This window comes from Dromiciops gliroides, chromosome 1 (genome assembly GCF_019393635.1).
Source record: "Dromiciops gliroides isolate mDroGli1 chromosome 1, mDroGli1.pri, whole genome shotgun sequence".
NCBI lineage: Eukaryota > Metazoa > Chordata > Mammalia > Microbiotheria > Microbiotheriidae > Dromiciops > Dromiciops gliroides.
The window spans coordinates 498518811-498539394 of NC_057861.1; the positions used below are offsets into that span (position 1 = coordinate 498518811).

Consider the following 20584-nt stretch of genomic DNA (forward strand, 5'->3'; position numbering starts at 1 on the left):
TGAAGTCTATCCAAGCTCATATTTGTTGCTTCTATGACAATACCTATTCATTGCATCTTCTACCATCTCTTTTTCTTTTTGCCTTTAATCTTTCCCAGCATCAGGATCTTTTCCAATAAGTCCTCTTCTCATTTTGTGGCCAAAATATTTAAACTTCGGCGTCAGTATTTGTCCTTCTAATGAATAGTAAGAGTTAATTTCTTTAAGTATTGATTGATTTGATCTCCTTGCTGTCCAAAGAACTCTCAAAATTCTCATATTCCCCTTTGTTTTTTGGTCATTTTTCAGGCACATCTGACTCTTTTTGATGCCTTTGGGGTTTTCTTGGCAAAGATTATTGGAATGGCTTGCCATTTCTTTCTCCAGATCATTTCACACATGTGGAAACTGAGGCAAACAGGGTTAAGTGACTTGCCCAGGGTCACATAGCTAATTAATGTCTGAGACCAGATTTGAACTTAAGAAGATGAGTCTTCCTGACTCCAGGCCCAGAATTCTACCCATTGAGCCACCTGGCTACCCCTCCTCGACTAAACTCATTGAAAGTTCCATGAATGCATAGGTAAATATTTATTTAATGTATTGAATTTTGCCTTTTCATATATATATATATATATATATACACACATGCATATATATATACACAATTGGAAGAAATTACAGAGATGAATATTAGTAATAGCAAATCATACTTATATAGCACCTTTAAAGTTTACAAAGGTGCCTCTATTTGCTATAGTCATACTAAAATTACATTAGTGCATAGTATTCTTCCATCTTTTCCACATCCTAAGAATGGTATTACTATATTTGTATTTGAGTATGCTTGGAAGGAAAAGAATAATAGATAAATGTTAGTTCTTTCCACCCTGAATTCATATGTCCACTATTTGCCAATAGTTATAACCACTGTTTGCAGATGATGTTTGTAGCTGCGTTTTTACCTTATCATCTGTAAGGTGACTGCTAACTCCTCTCTGAGAGTTGCATACTCAGGAAGTCAATCTACTTCTGTCTCTGCTACATTTCTGCCGCTTACTTTATTCACAGTTGATCTATTGACTGTTTGCTGGGCAACGCTTTGCTTTTATGGAGTGCCAGTTGTTAATAGAAGGATGATTCAGAGAATTCCAAATGGCATAAATGACATTATATCAAGAGGGAGTGTTACATTATTCAGAGGAAAAAAATAGCTCCATCTCATTGGATATAAAATGTCATCCACTAAAACACAATTTGACAATGGAAAGACTCAGTAAACCCCATTAATCTGTATTCAAAAGACTGAGGGGAAAAATGGACTTGGAATGAATAGATTTTAGATTATCTGATTTTTAGCTTTCCACCCCCTTCATCCTTACCCCTTTGAAAAGAATCTCAATAGCACATCTAATAGATGTGGGAATAGTAGTAAATTAAACATAATTTCCCATAAAGAGTTGTTGGACTAAAAAGGCTTATAACTGCTAATATAAACAGCTCAGTAGTCAAAGTATAAATAAGTGTACTGGTAATTCTCAAGCCATTCATGCCAACTCATTGCAATACACATCACCACCCAAAACCACTTCTAGTCTGTCTCCTACTTACCACAATTATATTGTCTTTTGGTTATTTGATTCAGTGAGTTGTACCATGTGTCACCAGACACGTTTGGGATCCTTAGGACAATGGAAGATTTAAGGTAGGCCCAGGGACCTGCTCTAAGCTGATTTCACTCCAAAGGTTATAACCTAGAACTGGACCAGTTTTAAAGATGGGAAGGAATTATATATTCATACTGAGGGATTCTTAGAAATTCTTAATTATTCCAGTAGAGTTCTAGGGAGTATTGGTTGTCACCCCCATCTCCATAGCCAAACTAAGTTCAAAGAGGATATTCCTTATGGATTCCTCCTTAACATTATTATTATTATTATTATTATTATTATTATTGGTGGTGGTGGTTGTAGTAGTTGTATTGGTGGCGGTGGTAATAGTATTACATAATTGACATTTTATAGAGTCATTCAGGGTTTTCAAAGTACTTAAATTCTTCTAGTTTGAGCATCACAACAACCACATGAGATACTGTAGATGCCACAGATATGTTAACTTTAGCATTCTTAAAGCCACTTTAGTCTCTATTCAAACCTTTGGATTCACCACCCCCTCCCCCCACCCCAGGCCTCCAAGTTCTAGAGCTGTATCAGATTTCAGTCTGTTGACTAAGGGTCTTGCTGTCCTGCATAGCTGAGTGGTGAAAGAGGAGCTTATGACCTATTCTTATCAATGTTTCTCCTTATAATGTCTTATATTTGTGCCTTTTTCTTTCATTCCTCTGGCCACCACCCTAGTCCAGGGTCTTATACAGGGATAGCTACAATATCCTCCTGGATGGTTTCCCTAATTTTCCTTCCTCCAATCCACCTGTTATTTGACTGGCAAACTAATGTTCCTTAAATAGTGATCTCAACGTGTCATATGTCTAATCAGAGAATTCTAATAGTTCCCTCTTTCTTACCACATCAAGCCTAAACTGTTCTGCCTGGCTCTAAGCTTAGTCCACAGTAATCTGGTCTTACACTATCTGTTCAGCATAAGTTTTTTAAAATTTATTTTTATTATGAATTTAACAATCATCAACATACAAAAATTTCAAGATACAAATAGGAAAGAAGGTTGTATAAGAACACGAACTTTTGTTAGAATATGTGTATATATCTATATGCATGTAATATACATATAAAGTTTAATAAGGGAATAACAAAATAACTGTATATCCTCTTTTGCATTTCTTTTTTTCCTGTGCATTTTGAAAAAATGTTTTCTTTATGATCTTTTTTAAAGCATCTAGCTTTATCTAATAAGCCAACTTTTCAACACCACTCTGAGTCAAAGACCTCCCTTTTCACAAATATGTATACTTATGGAAAACAAACCAATACAACGGCCATGTCTGAGAATGTTCTATGTTGTTTCTATCCCACCCCCTCATTTCTAGTCAGACTGGTCTCTTATGTACCACAAAAATGCTTTGTTCATTCCCGTCTCTTTGTCTTGGCTTGTTTTCTTCCCCCACCCAGAATCCCTTACTTTTGCTTTCTTCCTATTCAAATCAAACTCATCTTTCAAGGTCCGATGCAAGTTTTTCTTTTGTGATAAACTACTTATAGCTTATTCTAGGTCTCATTTAACTCTACCTTTATGGAAATTCTTTAGGATTTAAAGTCAATTCAATTCTATCAGTTAATCAATAAGCACTTATTAAGCACCTAAATGTGTCAAGCACAAGGTTAGAAGGCTAGAGATATAAATGCAAGCATTTAAGAAGCACACTTATCATAAGCCAGGTATTGTATGAGGTGCTAAAGATACAAAGACAAAAATCAAACAGTCCCTGGCCTTGAAGAGCTAATATTCTACTGTGGGGTAGTCAGTATCATGTACTTTAGGACAGGGGAGCATCCTGCATCATTTACCATTGTCTCCCATATGCCATATTCTTTCCCCAACTGTATTATCAACTCCTTGAGAAAAGGAACCATGGTTTTCATTTCTTTGATATCTCCTGTGGCATCTGCCTTCCACAGTGTTGGATATATAGTAAGTAACTGCTATTTACTGATTGATGGATTAAGGTTCAGAAATACTAAACCTAGTTTCCTAGTAAAAATGGTGGCAAACAGTATACTGGTTTTCCTCTTGAGATAGGAGTAAGTACCCCTTCTCTTGGGAAAAGCAGAATGGCATCAAATTGTTTACAGAGCAAAGAAGATGTTTTCATTGTCAAAGGACCCAATATTCTTTTTTTTTTTTTTTAGGTGAGGCAATTGGGGTGAAGTGACTTGCCCAGGGTCACACAGCTAATAAGTGTTAAGTGTCTGAGGCCGGATTTGAACTCAGGTCCTCCTGAATCCAGGGCCGGTGCTCTATCCACTGTGCCACCTAGCCGCCCCTAATATTCTTTTTTCAATCCTCATCCTTGACCTCTATGTGGCACTGGACACAATACACCACCCTTTCCCCCGTTCTCCTCTCAGGCTTATTGTGACCCTGTTCCCTCTTGGTTCCCCTACTACCTCTCTAGCTCCTCCTTCTCAGTCTCCTTTGCTGCCTTATCATCCATATTATACCCTCTAATGGTGACTGTGTCCCACGGCTCTGCCCTGGGCTTTTTTTTCCCTTTCTCCATAGCCACTCTCTTGGTGACTTCATCACTTCTATGCAGGTGACTTAAAAATCGATGGATCTAACTCTAGTCTCTTTCCTGAGTTCTGGTCTCACATTAACAATTTCATATGGACATCTTGAGATTCCTCTAAAATTCAACATATCCCAAACCTATTACTTTTCCAAGTTTCTCTGTTTATTTCAAGAGCATCAATCTAATTCCAGTCACCAAATCATCCTCAAGTTCTCACTCTCCTTTATTCGACATGTCCCAAAAGTTGACAAATTTGTCAATTCTACTTCCAAAACAGCTTTTGTTCTTGTCCCCTTTTCTCCAAACACAGAGAGCCACCACCCTAACTCAGGTGATATCTTCTTTGGATTATTACAAAAGCCTCTTAATTGGTCTTCCTGCCTCATGTCTCTTTCCTCTCCAATTTCCTCTCCACCAAGTTGCCAAAAAATATCTCTTTTAAAGCCCAGGTGAGCACTGCCCTGCTCAAAAAATTCCAGTGGTTCTCTATTACCCCTAGGATCAAATGCAACTTCCTCTATTTGGCACCAAAAGCCATTTGCAATCTGGCTTCACTCTACCCTTCTGGATTATTACATATTACTCCTCTTTACATATTCTATTTTCCAGCTAAAGAGGCTTTCTTGCTGTTCCCCAAGCACAACACTCCAGCTCCCATCTCTGGGTCTTTGTATAGGCTGTCCGCTATGCCTGAAAAGCCCTTCTTCCTCACTTTTATCTCTTAGAATCCCTAGTTTCCTTCAAAGCTCACTGTATACTGAGCATAATAACATCTTACATGAGGCCTTTCCAGATCCACTTAGCTGCTAGTGCTTCCCCCCTGGGAATTAGCCTGTATTTATTTTGTATATACCTATATGTGTACATGTTGTCTCCCTTGATACTTACGGGGAACAACTGTTTACTTTTTGTCTTTATAACTCCAGTACCTACAACTGTGCCTGGTACATGGTGGGCACTCATTAAATGTTGAAGGACTGAAGGATATTAGATCATAAATCTCCCCTCTTTAACCTTTCCCTTAATTTATCTCCCAGACTAGTAAATGGAAGAAGCTTCTGGTTTTCTAGTTAGAGCTTTTATTGTATGGTAGTCACAAGGTGATGTTGATTAGAAGGATAGGAAAGTAGAAATACAATACAAATCGTCTTAAGTCTAAGCTTAGTCTATATTCCGTATAAAACTCACCAAAAGCCGAAGGCCACCTTTGGGGAGAGAGAGAGAGACCGTGTCAAGCGCGTGCTGCTGCTAACCGCGAGCTGGGCCCAGTCGAACTCTCGTCAGCATCAGCCTGTGCAGCGCAGTCAGGAGACCTGCAGAGCAGGAAAAAAGTCCCCACTTCCGTTCTCTCCTTGCCTTTTAAGCTCGCGCCCCGGAAGTGGAGTGCGAGCAGGCAGTCTGACATGCGCAGCAGGCGGACTGGCTTGTGTAGCTCATGCCATTGGTCTCCTCCCCGAAAGGGTGGTCCTTGAAAAAAAACTGGCGTCTTTCAGTTATCCTAACAGACTGTTAAAAAACTTTCATTTTTTTTTTACCACACTAGGAATGTAACAAGAGCAACTGTGACAACATTGTCATGGCATACATTTTGTACTATTTTCCAAGCTGAGTTCATCCCTTTAAATTTTGGGGATTTCAAGCATTTCAACAATCAAATTTTTAAAAATATATATTTTCCACATTTTGGAGGTGGGGGAGAAAGCAAATATGAGTTATGATAGCTTACCTGAGAAAGAATCAGTTGTCCATGGAATTTGCGTACAAATTTTCTTAAAAATGAGAAATATGTTTCTTCTCCAAGCCTACTGGCTAGGAACCGCAGAAGAAAATAGCCCTAGGAGAAATAAATACTAAAAATAAAAAAAGATGCTGATGGTTATCATATCAGAAAAATATTTCTATAATGAACTCTAAGCTAAATGCTGGTGAATTATCATTATTTCAGTTTATCCATGGCAAATGTTTAGACACAACCCATGCTAATCATAAGAGCTTGTATTTGTAAGGCCCTTTTTGATTAAAAACTTCTTTACATACTCATTTGCTCCTCCCAACAAAATGGCACACAGTGACAATGTTATTATTCCCATTTGACGGATAAAAAATTGAGGCTCGGAACTCACATTCGCGATGTTATTCAGTGGCAAAGCCAGGAGCAGAACCCAAGTGTTCCAACTCCAAGGCTAGTACTTTATCAATTTACACCTGAAGCTGGATTATCATATTGTAATGATTGGAATGACGCCACCTGCTGGAGACTTACTGTAGGAAAGCTCCACCATGAGGAGGAGGTGCCTGAGGGCAAGACATGTGGCTTTTCTTTGGAGTCAGGAAGGGACATTTGTTGGTGGGAGGAAGAAGGGGCGAGGCTGGCTCTCTCACTCTCTTTCATCAGCATACTGGTGGAGAGTGGGGCTAGAAATGGCCTCTCCCTTTAATAGATAGATGAATCTAGGCCTTTCTATTTCTCTTCACCAAATTCTTATTCTCTTTAAAAAATGCTTAAAGTCTAGCTCTTGCTAAAGCTTATAATTTATTGGCGACCACTCATTAGATATTTTAGACAGACTAGCTAGAATTTTAGCCCCTTACAGTATAATGACTTCCTTTAACATGATATAATCTAAAATTGGCTATACTGAAAAAATGCAATAATTTTGGTATTATGAAACTTGAACATTCTTACCTTCAAATAATGAACTTGCATGAAGATCTTTTCTGGATTAAGACCATATTTGACAACTGAAGCTCCAGACTCACTCACTTGTCCCGTTTCATCTCTATTGGGCCTAATATTGAAATGTGAGAAAAGCACTTTATTCTTTTTCCTGCACAAATAATGTCTTATATCTTGAAAGCCTTACTCACTAGGGCCTTCATTCATTTGTCACTATGCTTTTTCAACATTTTAAAGTACATGACTGATCAAGAAAAGATTCATATTTGGGCTGCAACCTATGGCTATTTCTTTGACATGATTATCAAGATTTAAGCTAGATAAGATGTCACAGAATCTCAGGTTCTGTTTCTTTTGTTTTAAAACCTGTATCATCTTGATGCCTCCACAAGTTCTGATTCCCACCCTTCATACAGAGATAACCCTGGCTTTTCAAAGACATAACTTACAGCATACTGTAACCTTATGCTGTCCCCCACAATGAGAGAAAAGCTTCAACTAGGATTCTGGCACAAGACTGCCTTCTAAGGATCTGTTTCATTAACCAAGGAAAACATCATTGCCAGTGCACTGACTATTTGGTACTGAATTCTTCACCTATGCCAACTAATGAAATAAAGAAAAATGCAAGATGGTTCTTAGTCCTGTGCAACCCCTTCTGAAATGAAGGGGGCAGTGTGTCAGGAAAGGGATAAAAAAAATTTAAAGCAGGAAGGAACCATGGAAGTCATCTAATCTAACTTCCTTGTTTCGCAAATGAAGGGACTGAAGAGAAGTTAAGTGACTTGACCAAGTAAAGACATTTAGTAAGTTGGACTCTCAACCCAATGCTTATTCTACCCCACCACAACAGAGGGTACTAAGGATTGCACATTTTTAAATGGGCCAGAAAATTTAATGTTTCCTTTTGTCCTCTTAATGTCCCCCTCATTCAATGACCAGTGAAGAAGAAATATGCTACTTGAGGAACCAGACTGTATTCCTCTTAAAGCATCTAACTATACATAAAATTATAAGAAAGCAGGAAATTGCAACTAAATGGAAGAATGGCCAATAGGATCTCCATGGAAAGGAAAATGGAGAATTTGCCTTTCATTTTATAGAGGGCCCAAAGGTAATAAGAGACATCATTTTTATGGGACATGTGGTCATCTTGTACTACATTTCATATAAGTATTTTCCAAATCAGGTATATCACTCACAGACAACCTGCAACACTCCTGAGTATATCTGAAATTAGATTAAAATATAATTATGAAATATTTGACAAAATAAAAATACAATATAACATAATGCTAATGTATATGGTTTTCCAAGTTAATATGTAGTCTGCATGGATCTTTATATATAATTAAGTGGCTCATTTCTATTTGATTTTGATACAACTGTTCTAAAAGACTACCATTAAAATAGCTGCAGCATATACACTGGCATCCATTGCAGAGAATGAAGTAGAGAATTTTTATGAAAAATTTGGTAAGCTTCTCCAAATTTAATCAACATATACACTGATGTTCATTGTCTTGAATACTAAGGGATGAATAGGTAAGGGAAATGAACTGGAAAACATGGATCAGTGATGAGGTTTGAGAGAGGCCAAAGGCTCACATATTACAGATTACAAAGGTTCACAGAAGCTAATATGCCTATATAATATGAATATTTTCTTTAAGAAAAGAATTAGTAGGCATGTAACACAATGAACAAAAACCAAAATTGATTGTACTTTGTGACACAAAATGAATTATTGCTCATGTAGTAATTAGCTGTCTTTGCAAATCAGATCACTGACTTATTAAAACAAAGATTAAAATCAATACAAAGCTGGGAGAATAAAAATGAGGAAAAGGTAAAACATACTATTAAAATAAGTCAATTCTGGAGATTGGTACCTCAGAGCCACGTGCTTTGTTCCATACCTCTCTCCCCATGAAAAGTCCAAGGATTTCTTTCATGGTTTCCCGTCCCCTTCCCTTCCCTTGGCCCTAAATAAACTACCATTTTATTCTAAAAAAAACAAAAAACTAACAAAAAAAGGTCAATTCTAATCTATTCAAATAAGTTTTTGATAAAAAATGGATAGTGAGCAGAATAAAGGGTAGACAATATACTATAATAATTTCATTCAGAAGTTTAACCATTGAAAATCATAGTTTAACTGTATGTAAATTTTTATAACAAGATGACCAAAACAACCTAAAAAGCACCCTACTTAGAAAATCCATGTATTACTTGCTATGGGGAAAGAAATGGCAGCCAAAGGCAATATCGGTTTAGAATATAAACTGTCCTGAAAAATTTTATGCAGGATAAAATTATAGTCACTGTCAATGTCATTTCTGTTGTCCATTTCCCATTTTTTAGTTTAATTACTTGTTCAGGTAATTCAGGGTTAAGTAATTTAAATTGTATTTCATATCTTATTCTTCATTATTATTTCTTATTGATTTTTAAAGAATAATTCTGATTGTAGTTCTGATAATTGAAGTTCTAACTGCACAGACAGCTGATTCAGGGATAATTCACACATTGATAACAATTTTTTCCCCTTTCTTTCAAAATACAACTTATTTTGTCCTTCTTGGTGTTGTTTGGTACTTACTTAGTCATACCATGCTCTTCTCTAAGAAAGTATTTAAGGCATAGAAGCATGAAGTTTTTGCATATCTACAAGCCTTTGTACTCTCTCATTCCTTCTTTCTAAACTGTGCTTTGACATATTTTTCTTCCCATTCACACCTCTTCCTACCCTTGCACTGAAGTCTTCAAGCACTAAAATACATATTGAATTAATTTGTAGAAACCTACCAAATTCTTCAATCTACCTTCTCAGAAGTTATAGTTATTTTCAAGGAGGAAATGCACATATTTATCATTGGTACTACATTAAGTGATGAACAAGTATCCCATGATATATTTCTTATTGCCTTTGAGTATAAGATAAAACCCTCTGCCTCTTTCGTTTGCCTCTCCAAGGACCACCTATGACCTCTCCTTCCATTTAACTATAACTTCTTCCTTCCTTCCTTCCTTCCTTCCTTCCTTCCTTCCTTCCTTCCTTCCTTCCTTCCTTCCTTCCTTCCTTCCTTCTTTCTTTCTTTCTTTCTTTCTTTCTTTCTTTCTTCAGGGCAATGAGGGTTAAATGACTTGCCCAGAGTCACACAGCTAGTAAGTGTCAAATGTCTGAGGGCAGATTTGAACTGAGGTCCTCCCGAATATAGGGCTGGTGCTTTATCCGCCTTGCCACCTAGCTGCCCCCTACAACTTTCTTCTTTATTTTGTTTTTTTTTTCTGGCTTTCCTCAAGGCCCAGCTAAAATCCCAACTTCTACTAAGAACCCTTCCCTAACTCCCCTTAATGTTAGTGTTTTCCCTCTATTGTTATCTCCAATTTATCCTCTACATATTTTTGTTCATAGTTGTTTGCATTTTGTCTCCCCAATTAGACTATGAGATCCCTGACAGCAGAAACTGTTTTTTGCCTTTGTTTGTATCCTCATGAAATTGCATATGGCATAATAAATGCTTGTTGCCTCAACTCGACTTAGAAAGCTCTAATCAATACAATGACCATCCATGACTCCAGAGGACCAATGGTGAAGAACAATACCCACTTACTAACCAAGAGGTGATACGTTCATTTTTGGACATGGCCAATGTGGAAATTTGTTTTGCTTGTCTATGCATTTTTGTGATGGTTTTGTTTTTCTTTCTTTTTGTTCCCCAGGGCAGAGGAAAGGGAGACAGAAAGAAAAGAAATGCTTGCTAAATGAAAAAATAAAATGTAATTTTAAAAAGCACTTAATAAATTTTACTATAAGCACATTCATCTCATGGGCATTCAAGGATGAAACAAAGGATGACCACCAAGAGAAGAAAAATAGGGGGGAAACTGCAAAAACCATTTTAACAAACTTTTCTCTATCAAGCATAGCAGAATCACCATATTTGTAATCTAACATCACGGACCCTAATGTGCTTATCATAGAGAAGATAGAAATGTAACTAAAGAGAACAAATACTGGAAAGCAATCAAATTGAACTGTTTCTCATATATGTGTGTGTGTGTGATACATTGTATACATACATGTTTGTACACATTTACACTTTGCATTAAACATTTGCATTTAATATGATCCATGCTGAAGGTAACATAATTGTGAAGTCATTGAGAGACAAAATATGACCAAAAGGATATCAATAACTACTGACCTATACGTCTACTGTCTTATCTGTACAAAGAATTTTGAGAGTCATCTATGCATGAAAGGAGGACATCTTCAATGAGAACATTGGTAGGGAATAAACCTGCTGTTGTAAGTGATGTGTAAGCAAGTAGAAATAGGCACCAGGATTAAACAGGAGAAGAGTGGGCTGGATTGCCTTTGAGAAATTGCAAAGATCTTCCACTGATCCAAAGCTTCTCATGAAAGCAAAGTACATCTTTTCAATACCAACATTTTATCAGACTCTGCTTATTAAGAACTAAAGATAACTGTCACACAGAGTTCAATGGAAAAGCACATGGTATGTGTAGATAGGTTACAACGTCTAACCAACAAAGATCTCCAAAGAATATGAGCAAGGGATAACATGAAAGAATTTGATGATAGGAAGGAAAATGGGCTGCTCACTTTGAAAGAGTAAATGAAACCAAGTAAGCAGGTTTTTTTTCCTCTTGTACCATCAAGATTCTGGGGGAAAGTGATGAAGGCATAAAGATTTTTGGATGGATCCCCTGTGGTAATCTCTTGGGAGAAAATATAAAAGTTGGAATGGATGGGCAGGCATGGATAGGTTGTGATCTGTACCACTGAATAGGACTCCTCCATCAAAGAGATCACAGATCCATTTGAGTAGGAGAGGATGGAAAAAGATGACCTAAGATTATGAGTAATATTGTCTCATTAAACAGAGAGAAGCAGTCGAGTATAACATCAGGTTAAGGAATTCTTGGTGAGAGTCCTAACTTAAAACAGTAATCAGGGGCGGCTAGGTAGCACAGTCGATAAAGCACCGCTCTTGGATTCAGGAGGACCTGAGTTCAAATCCAGCCTCAGACACTTAACACTTAACTAGCTGTACGACCCTGGGCAAGTCACTTAACCCTTATTGCCCCTAAAAAAAAAGTAATCACTGGGACATTCAAGTGTGGAAATGGAAGAAGGACAAGAAACAAAGGGGAAAATGGACAAAAAAAATCAGCAAAAATGTTTATAACTAACATTTTTCTCCATCAAGGACAGTAGAACCATCACATGTAACATCGGTTTTATGTTCTTGTAGAGGAAGTAGAAATAGCATTATACTAAATATACATAAAAGACATTGATGCTTAGTTCATTCATTTCAGAAGAAAACACCACCCTTAAAGTCTCTCCAACAAGGTGTCTCTCATGCAAAAATCATAGAATGATAGACTGAGAACAGGAAGGGACTTTAGAAGCCATCAAAGCCAGCTGCCCAAAGATGTTTGATACCATTAGGGAGGACATTCAGCAGAGTCCAAATTTAAGAGAGATTTCCTGTGGAGGATGGGGGTCTTCAGAGAGCTCCCTGTTTGCAGATGATACTGTTGTGGTTGCATCAAGCCCTGGACACCTGTAGAGATTTCCGCAAGAGCTCCTACAACCACTAAAGAGTCTGAACTAACCATCCACAAAGAAAAAAATCTATTAAGAATGCCTATTCCTGGACAGATGTGTGTGAACTGATGTACAGTGAAGTGAGCAGAACCAGGAGGACACTGTGCACAGTGACAACAATACTGTTTGATGAACAACTGTGAATGACTTAACTATTCTCAGTGATACAATGATCTGAGACAATCCCAAAGGACTAATGATAAAGCATACTATCTACCTTCAAAGAAAGAACTGATATTGATTGAACACAGACTGAAGCATGCTATTTTCCCCTTTCATTTTTTTTTACTCAAGTTTTCTTATACAAAATGACTAATATGATAATGTTTTACATGATTGCACATGTATAACCTATATCTGATTGCTTAACACCTCAGGGAGGGGCAAGGGGAGGGAGAGATAAAATTTGGAATTAAAAACTTTAAATAAAAATGTTTATTATTAAAAAAGAATGCCTATTGCTCAGATTATGACATTCAATTCAATGGAACAATATATTACTTTTAGATGTCTCTCTCTCTCACACACACATACATATACATCCCAAGAATAAATGAATAATGAGTTGCACCCAGAATTAAATATGAAAAAAGAGAACTGAGTTGCCTTTACGAAACTGAAAAGCTCCTTTCATGAACTCAAACTTCTAGAAACAAAGGCCCCATCATTTTAATATTAATTTTTCATCAATGTTCTTGCATAGCTGTGAGTCATGGAACATTGTAGTCTCTAATGAAAAATTAGTTTCACACATAGTGCTATAGAAAGGTGCAGGGTAAATGTGGGCAGGCTACGATATACAACAAAATAAGAACTTTGAAGAGATGGAGTAAAGGATGTTAATGGTGCATAAGTGAACATGAAAATGAACTGTTCATGTGGGAAGAGTGAAGGACAGGAGATGGAGAGCCCAAGGGCTTACTGACATTATTGTGAGACCACTGGCCTACAATACATTGGGTAGAAGCCCTGTGGTGAATTTATGAAAGGAAATGGACAGGAATGATACAGGATGAAAGACATAGATGACTTGAGATCTGCAACATTGGAGGAAACATTTAAATAGATGAAAGCAAATATTCTTTTGGGTATTTTAGTAGTATTTTTTTCTGGGAACTAGGGACTGGGAAAAGGAATAGAAAAAACAATTTTCCCTGGAATGGTAGGAAAAAGGGTGCACAGAAAAAAGAAAACATCCTTTATCTGTAAAAGCCCGATTTTATCATATTGATCCTGTGAGGATATCAGTTTAAGGAAGTGGGCATGGACATTAGCCTGGAGAAGAGAAGATTCAGGGAGGACAGAGATAACTGTGTTAAAGTGTCTGAAGGGCTGTCTAGTGGAAGAAGGACTATATTTGTTCCACTTGGCCCCAAAGGGCTGAAGTGGAAGTAATTAGTGGAAGTTGTAAAGATGCAAATTAAGTATCTATGTTAGGAAAAATTTCTTACAATTAGAGCTATTCAAAAGCAGAATACTCTGCTGCAAAGGGTGTTGGGTTTCTCCTCTTTGAAATTCTTCAAAGAGAAGATGGATTACCACTCACTGGTCAGTATGTTAGTGAGGATTCTTTTTATGCATTGTGTGGACAAGGTGACCAATAAGGTCCCTCCCAACTCTCAAATTCTGCGATACCTTTCTACTGCTTCTTATTGTTTCATTTTTATTAATTCTTTGTATTTTGTAATCCTGCTCCAGCTGAGTCCAAGCTCTGGCAGGTTCTACTAGGCTGCTAGCACAGTGCCTGGCACTTAGTGAGTGCTTAATAAATGCTTGCTGATTGATTGATTGATTGATTGGACAGGCTTTGAATGTGAGCCTGGTGATGAATTGTGTGTCTGTTGTCTGAGGCAAGGCTAGCTAAGCACAAAGGGCTTCTTCAATAAAAGGCTGGTCACCAGGTGATGAATTGTTTGGCCACAAAAGTCATGAAATGGCATTGTGTTATGATGTACATTGATGGAAGCAAAATACACACTGATAAAATCACAGATATTCAGACATACTTAGGAATTTTATAATTAAAACTTTCTTTAAAAATTTTTAAAATTAATTTTAAACAAATACAAATTAAGAAAAAAATTTCCATGTACACAGCAGAACATAGAGGACTCAACGGAAAACAGTAAATTTCCATTTCAAACAGTTTACTTTTTTTGAAAGCTATTTTGAAAGCTATCCAGCTTTTCTGTGATTCCTTCTGTTTTCTTTTGTTCTCTGCTGTGCACTTTTTATTTTTTTCCTCCGCTCCTCAACCCACCCTTGAGAAAAATCTACAATTAAAGACAAATACACACACACACACATATATACACACATACATAAGACCACACTAAACATGTTTCTATTTGTCAGCTCTTTCTCTGGAGTAGATAGCATCTTCCTTCATAGGTCCAAGTCTTTCCATGTTTTTCTAAAATCAACCAGCTCATCCTTTCTTTTATCACAGTAGCATTCCAGCACAATCATATATCACAACTTGTTTAACCATTCTCCAATTGAAAGGCATTGATTATTTTAACCAATCTTATAGGTATGATGTTTTTTCAAAGTTGTTTTAATTTGCATTTCTCTAATCATTAATGAGTTAGAGAATTGTTTCATATGCCTATATATAGTTTTGATTTCTTCATTAAAAACATAGCTGTTCATAACCTTTGACCATTCATCAATTGGAAAATGACTCATATTCTTATAAATTTGGCAAAGTTCTTTGTATATTTGAGAAATGAGACCTCTAGCTGAGAGACTGTCTATGAAAATTTTCCCCCAATTCTTGGCTACATTATTTATACAAGAACTTCTTAATTTAATATAATCAAAATTATCTATTTTGTGCCTCACAATTCTCCTTGTCTCTTGTTTCTTCATATATTATTTTCCTATCCATGATCTGATTCATAAGTATGTCCCATGTTCTTCTAATTTTCTTGTGATAGCTCCCTTTATATCTGGGTCATTTATCCATTTTGACCTTACCTTGTTCTCGCACTTACCCAGTCACCAATGGAGTGAAAGAGGGATGTGTGTTTGCTCCCATGCTTTTTAGCATAATGTGTTCAACCATGTTGTCAAATGCCTTCAATGAGGACAAACACAGCATTAAGGTCAGCTACCACAATGATGGTAAATTCTTCAACTTGAAAAAGCTATAAGCCAAGACTAAAGTAGAGGGACTGTTTGTGCATGATTTTTTGTTTGCAGATGATTGTGCACTCAATGCAGCCTCTGAAGCTGAGATACAACAAAGTATGGATTGATTCTCTGCTGCTTGTGATAATTTTGGCCTAACAATTAATGCCAAGAAAACACAGGTGCTCCATCAGCCAGCACCACACCATCCATACATGGAACCACCAGTTACAGCAAATGGAGAAGTTTTGAATACTGTGGATAAGTTCATTTATCTTGGCAGTATATTTTCCAGGGATGTACACATTGATAATGAGGTTGATGCAAATATTTTCCAGAGCTAGCTCAGCATTTGGGAGGCTCCAAAGAAAAGCGTGGGAAAGAGGAGATATTAGACTATCAAACTGAAGGTCTATGGAGAAGTTGTGCTGACATGTTGTATGCCATGAAATCTGGCACCATGCCAGGAACTGTTTCCATTTGATTTGTCTTGGGAAGATTCTGAAGATAACATGGCAGGATGAGATACTGGGCACTGAGGTCCTCTCTTGAGCTAAATTGCCAAGTATTCAAATTCTACTGTAGAGTTTTGTGGTCAAATAGTGTTCCAAGTTCTATGGTGCTTCACTGTAGAAGCTGCTAGGTCTCAAATAATCCCGATTGTATTTCCTGACATATCTCCACAGTATTTAAATCAGTTTTTTTTTCTTACTGCTTGTAATATTTTCTCCTTAACCTGGGAGCTTTCAAACTTGACTATGATATTCCTGAAAGTTTGCCTCCTTGGATTTTTTTTTTCAGGTGGTGTTAAATGGATTTATTTTTCTATTTTTGTTTTACCTTCTTGTTCTAGAATTTCAGGGCAATTTGCCTTAATAATTTCTTGTAATATCACATCAAGATTCCTTTTTAAAAAAAATATTTAACTTCCAGGTAGTCCAACAATTCTTATTTCATCTCTCCTCAATCTATTCTCCAAATCAGCTGCTTCTCTAATGAGATAGTTTACATTCTTTTCTAATTTTTCATTCTTTTGATTTTAAAAAATTATTTCTTGGTGTCCTCAAGTTTTGGGATCTCTTTTTTTGTTTAGTTGACTTTCTTTTTAATAATTTTCTTGATTTTCTTGGATTGCTTTTTTTTTGCTTCTTACCCCTGCCTCCCCCAATCTGCCCTCCCTTTTTATCACCCCCCCTTTTCTTTACCCTTTTCTCCCTTGCTTTTGTCCTCCCTTCTATCAGTTCCCCCTTTCCCTTCCCCTTTTACTTCCCTAAAGAATGAGCTAAGTTTCTTTATCCCAATGAATGTATATGTTATTCCCTCTTTGAATCAAATCTGATGAGGGTAGGGTTGAAACAATGTTCACCCCTCCTTTCTTTCCCTCTATTGTAATAGGTTTTTTCACCTCTTCATATGATGTAATTCACCCCATTCCACCTCCCCTTTCCTCTCCTCCCCATAGACTCCCTTTTTAACCCCTTAATTTTCTCTGTATCATCACATCAAAGACAATTTATATTTATACCCTCTGTGCTCTACTTCTCTCTTCCCAAATACATTTACAATTCTTAAGAGTTATGAGTATTATCTTTCCGTGTAGGGATGTAAACAGTTTAACCTAATTGAGTAACTTTTTTTTCCCCTCTGTTTACCTTTTTAAACTTCTCTTGAGTCTTGTATGTTAAGATCGAATTTTCTATTCAGTTCTGGTCTTTTCATCAGGAAACATTGAAAGTCCCCAATGTCATTGAATGTCCATCTTTTCCCCTGAAAGAGAATGCACATTTTTGATGGGTAATAGATTCTTGGCTGCAATCCAAGCTCCTTTGCCTTCCAGAATATCATATTCCAAGCCTTGCAGTCCTTTAATGTTGAAGCTGCCAGGTCCTGAGCAATCTTGACTGTGGCTCCATGATATTTAAATTGCTTCTTTCTGGCTGCTTAGAGTACTTTCTCTTTCACCTGATAATTCTGGAATTTGGCTACAATATTCCTTGCAGTTTTCCTTTTGGGGTCTCTTTCAGGAGGTGATCGTGGATTCTTTCAATGATGATTTTATCCTGATTCTATAACATCAGGGCAGTTCTCCTTAATAACTTCCTGGAATATGGTGTCTAGATTCTTTTTCTGATCATGGCTTTCAGGTAGTCCAATGATTCTTAAATTGTCTCTCCTGGATCTGTTTTCCAGATCAGTTGTCTTTCCAATGAGTTATTTCACATTTTCTTCTTTTTTTTTTTCCCATTCTTTTGATTCTGCTTGACTGATTCCTAGTGTCTCATGGATTCCTTAATCTTTCAACTGTCCAATTTTAATTTTTAAGGCATTGTTTTCTTCAATGAGATTGTGCACCTTTTTTTCCATTTGGCCAGATGAATTTTTTAAGGAATTGTTTTCTTCAGTCAATCTTTGGGCTTCCTTTTCCAAGCTGCTGATTCTTTTTTCATAGTTTTCTTGGTTTGCTTTCATTTCTCTCCCCATTTTTTCTTCTACCTCTCTCAATTGATTTTTAAAATCCTTTTTGAGCTCTTCCAGGAAGGCTTTTTGTTCTTGAGACCAATTCACCTTCCCTCTTGAGGCTTCACATGTAGGCAATTTGAGAGTATTGTCTTCATCTGAGTTTGTGTTTGCCTCTTCCCTGTTGATATAGAAGCTCTCAATGGAGAGGGCTCTTTTTTGCTTCTTACTCATTATTGCAGCTTATTTATTTTTTTAAGTTGAGGTCTGCTCTGGGGGCACCAGGGTCCTGTTTTGTGCTTCTTGTGCTGGAGTATAGGTGCTGTGTCACCGGCTTTTTACACTGAGGCCTCTATGATGTGTGGAGTTCCCCCACCCTGCACTTCCTGTCTGAGTGTACTGGGATCAGTGGGCCTAGTAGCGGCTATCCTGTTCATGGCCCTCCAGCTGGCAACCTGCCCTCTCGGCTGGTGCAGGTGGGTTTTGCCACTGTCCTGCTGAGCCACCAGATTTTTGAGCCAGGATCCAGGGGCCTCAGTTGTTTGGCTGTGGCCTGCAGCTTCCTGCTGAATTGCCCCGACCCCTTCAGCGTTGGGCTGCTGCCCTGTGCTGCGCCTCCCTTTTGCCCGAGTCAGACCGAACTTTCCTGAAGTCTTCTAAATTATCTCTGGTTGGAAGACTGTGTCTCTCTGTCTCTTTGCAGGTTCTATAGTTTCAGGATCCATCCAGAGGCTTGATTTGATGTTCTTTTTGAGGGAACAGAAGGAGAGCTCAGGCAGCTTGCTGATTTCCTCTCCACCATCTTGGCTTAAGGATTGCTTTTTTTTTTTTCCTAATTGTTCCTCAATCTCTCTTATTTTATTTTTTAAGTCCTTTTTAAGTTCTTCCAAGAACTCTTTTTTGGGGTTTGTGACAATTTCATGTTTCTCTTTGGAAAAGGAATGATTTTTTTTTAGTTTCACTGTCTTTCTCTCAATGTGAACCCTAGTCTTCTCTATCCCCATAGTAGCTGTATATAGTTGGGTTCTTTCTTCTTTACTTAATATTTTTATTTTTATTTTATTTTATGTTTAGCAGCTTATTATTATAATTAGGTTCTAGTCCTATGGTGTGGGGAATGGTGCCCTAGGCCTCAGATCCTTCTAAATCAGATCCTTTACTGTTATTTTCTGAGCTTTGTTGGGGGTCTAACCTTGGGAACTCCCCTTTGTCTCTAATCCATGGCTACAGCTCCCAGCCACACTGACATGCAATCACTCTTGCTCCCTATGGTCCCTCTGGTGGTTGCAAGGTGACTGCAAACTTCAGCTTTCCTCTCTGCCCTGGAACCCAAACCAGGGACTCTTCTCTCCTGCGAGTGCCCACAGCCAGCAAGGTCTTTGGCTTTCTGCTATCACACTCACCAGGCATGTGCTTGCTCCTTCTCACCTTCAGACACTGGGGACTGCATCTGCTCAGCACAGGAGAGGGTCTTTCAATCTTCTTGAGCTAGACACTGTCCCTGCAGTGAAAGTTTCTGAGGCTAAGACTGCCTCTCCAAACCAGTTCTGGAGCTGCTGGTTGTCTGTGAATTCAGTGGACTAGGCCAGGAGACGTATGCATTTCAATCAGGCCAAACCTCTTCCAGGAGGCAGTCTTTTCTGAGGTCCTCTCAAGTTGTCTTGGGAGGACAACTACTTTACCTGGACTTTTGTTTATTTTTGCTGCTCTAAGTTCACTCTGAGGCCATGTACTGTGTTTCTTATGCAGGAAATTCATAGAGCTAGGGTTTTCTTTTTATTTATTTATTTATTTAGTCATTCATTCATTCATTCATTCATTCATTTATGGGGCAATGAGGGTTAAGTGACTTGCCCAGGGTCACATAGCTAGTAAGTGTCAAGTGTCTGAGGCCAGATTTGTACTTAGGTCCCCCTGAATCCGGGACTGGTGCTTTGTCTACTGCGCCACCTAGCTGTCCCAAGCCTAGAGTTTTCTGACCTACCCCACCATCTTCCCAGAATCCTCAAATCATTAAATCTTTCTTAAGTCATATTTGTGCCCTGGGTCAATTCATATGAAGCCATCTAAAGTTATCACATTTAGACTCACAGAATGTTAGAATTGGAAGGAACTCTTCCTGAGGTCTTTCTTGAGCACCCTGACCCACATATATTTTGTATTTCTTTATCTGTACACATGTTGCCCTCAGTAGAATGTAAGGTACCTTGAGTGCAGGATCTGTTTTCATGTTTGTCTTTGGAGTCTCCTCTCCTCCCATCTAGAATAGTACAAGGTACATAATAAATGCTTCTTAAATTGAATCAAATTTAGTTGAACCTTAGATATCATCTGATCTTCATTTTCACAGATGAGGAAATATAGTCCCAAGATACAAAATGATTTGCCCAAGGTAATACAAGACTGAAAGGCAAGATTCAAACAACAGATGTAGAATTCAAACCCAATGGCCTTTCTACTGCATCATACTATATAGGCCAAATAGTTT

At 37.6% G+C, this 20584-nt stretch overlaps 1 protein-coding gene across 2 annotated transcripts in view; it reads right to left on the bottom strand.

The window, feature by feature from the left end:
• Positions 1 to 20584, bottom strand: part of LOC122736585 (aminopeptidase O (putative)) — a 495791-nt gene that overhangs the window by 209963 nt on the left and 265244 nt on the right. For both annotated transcript variants that reach the window (XM_043978914.1, XM_043978916.1), the window contains 2 exons: positions 6873 to 6975; positions 5913 to 6020 (listed from right to left, as the gene is read on the bottom strand). In XM_043978914.1, coding sequence (XP_043834849.1) covers positions 5913 to 6020; positions 6873 to 6975 — 211 coding nt within the window. The remainder of the gene's footprint in view (positions 1 to 5912; positions 6021 to 6872; positions 6976 to 20584) is intronic.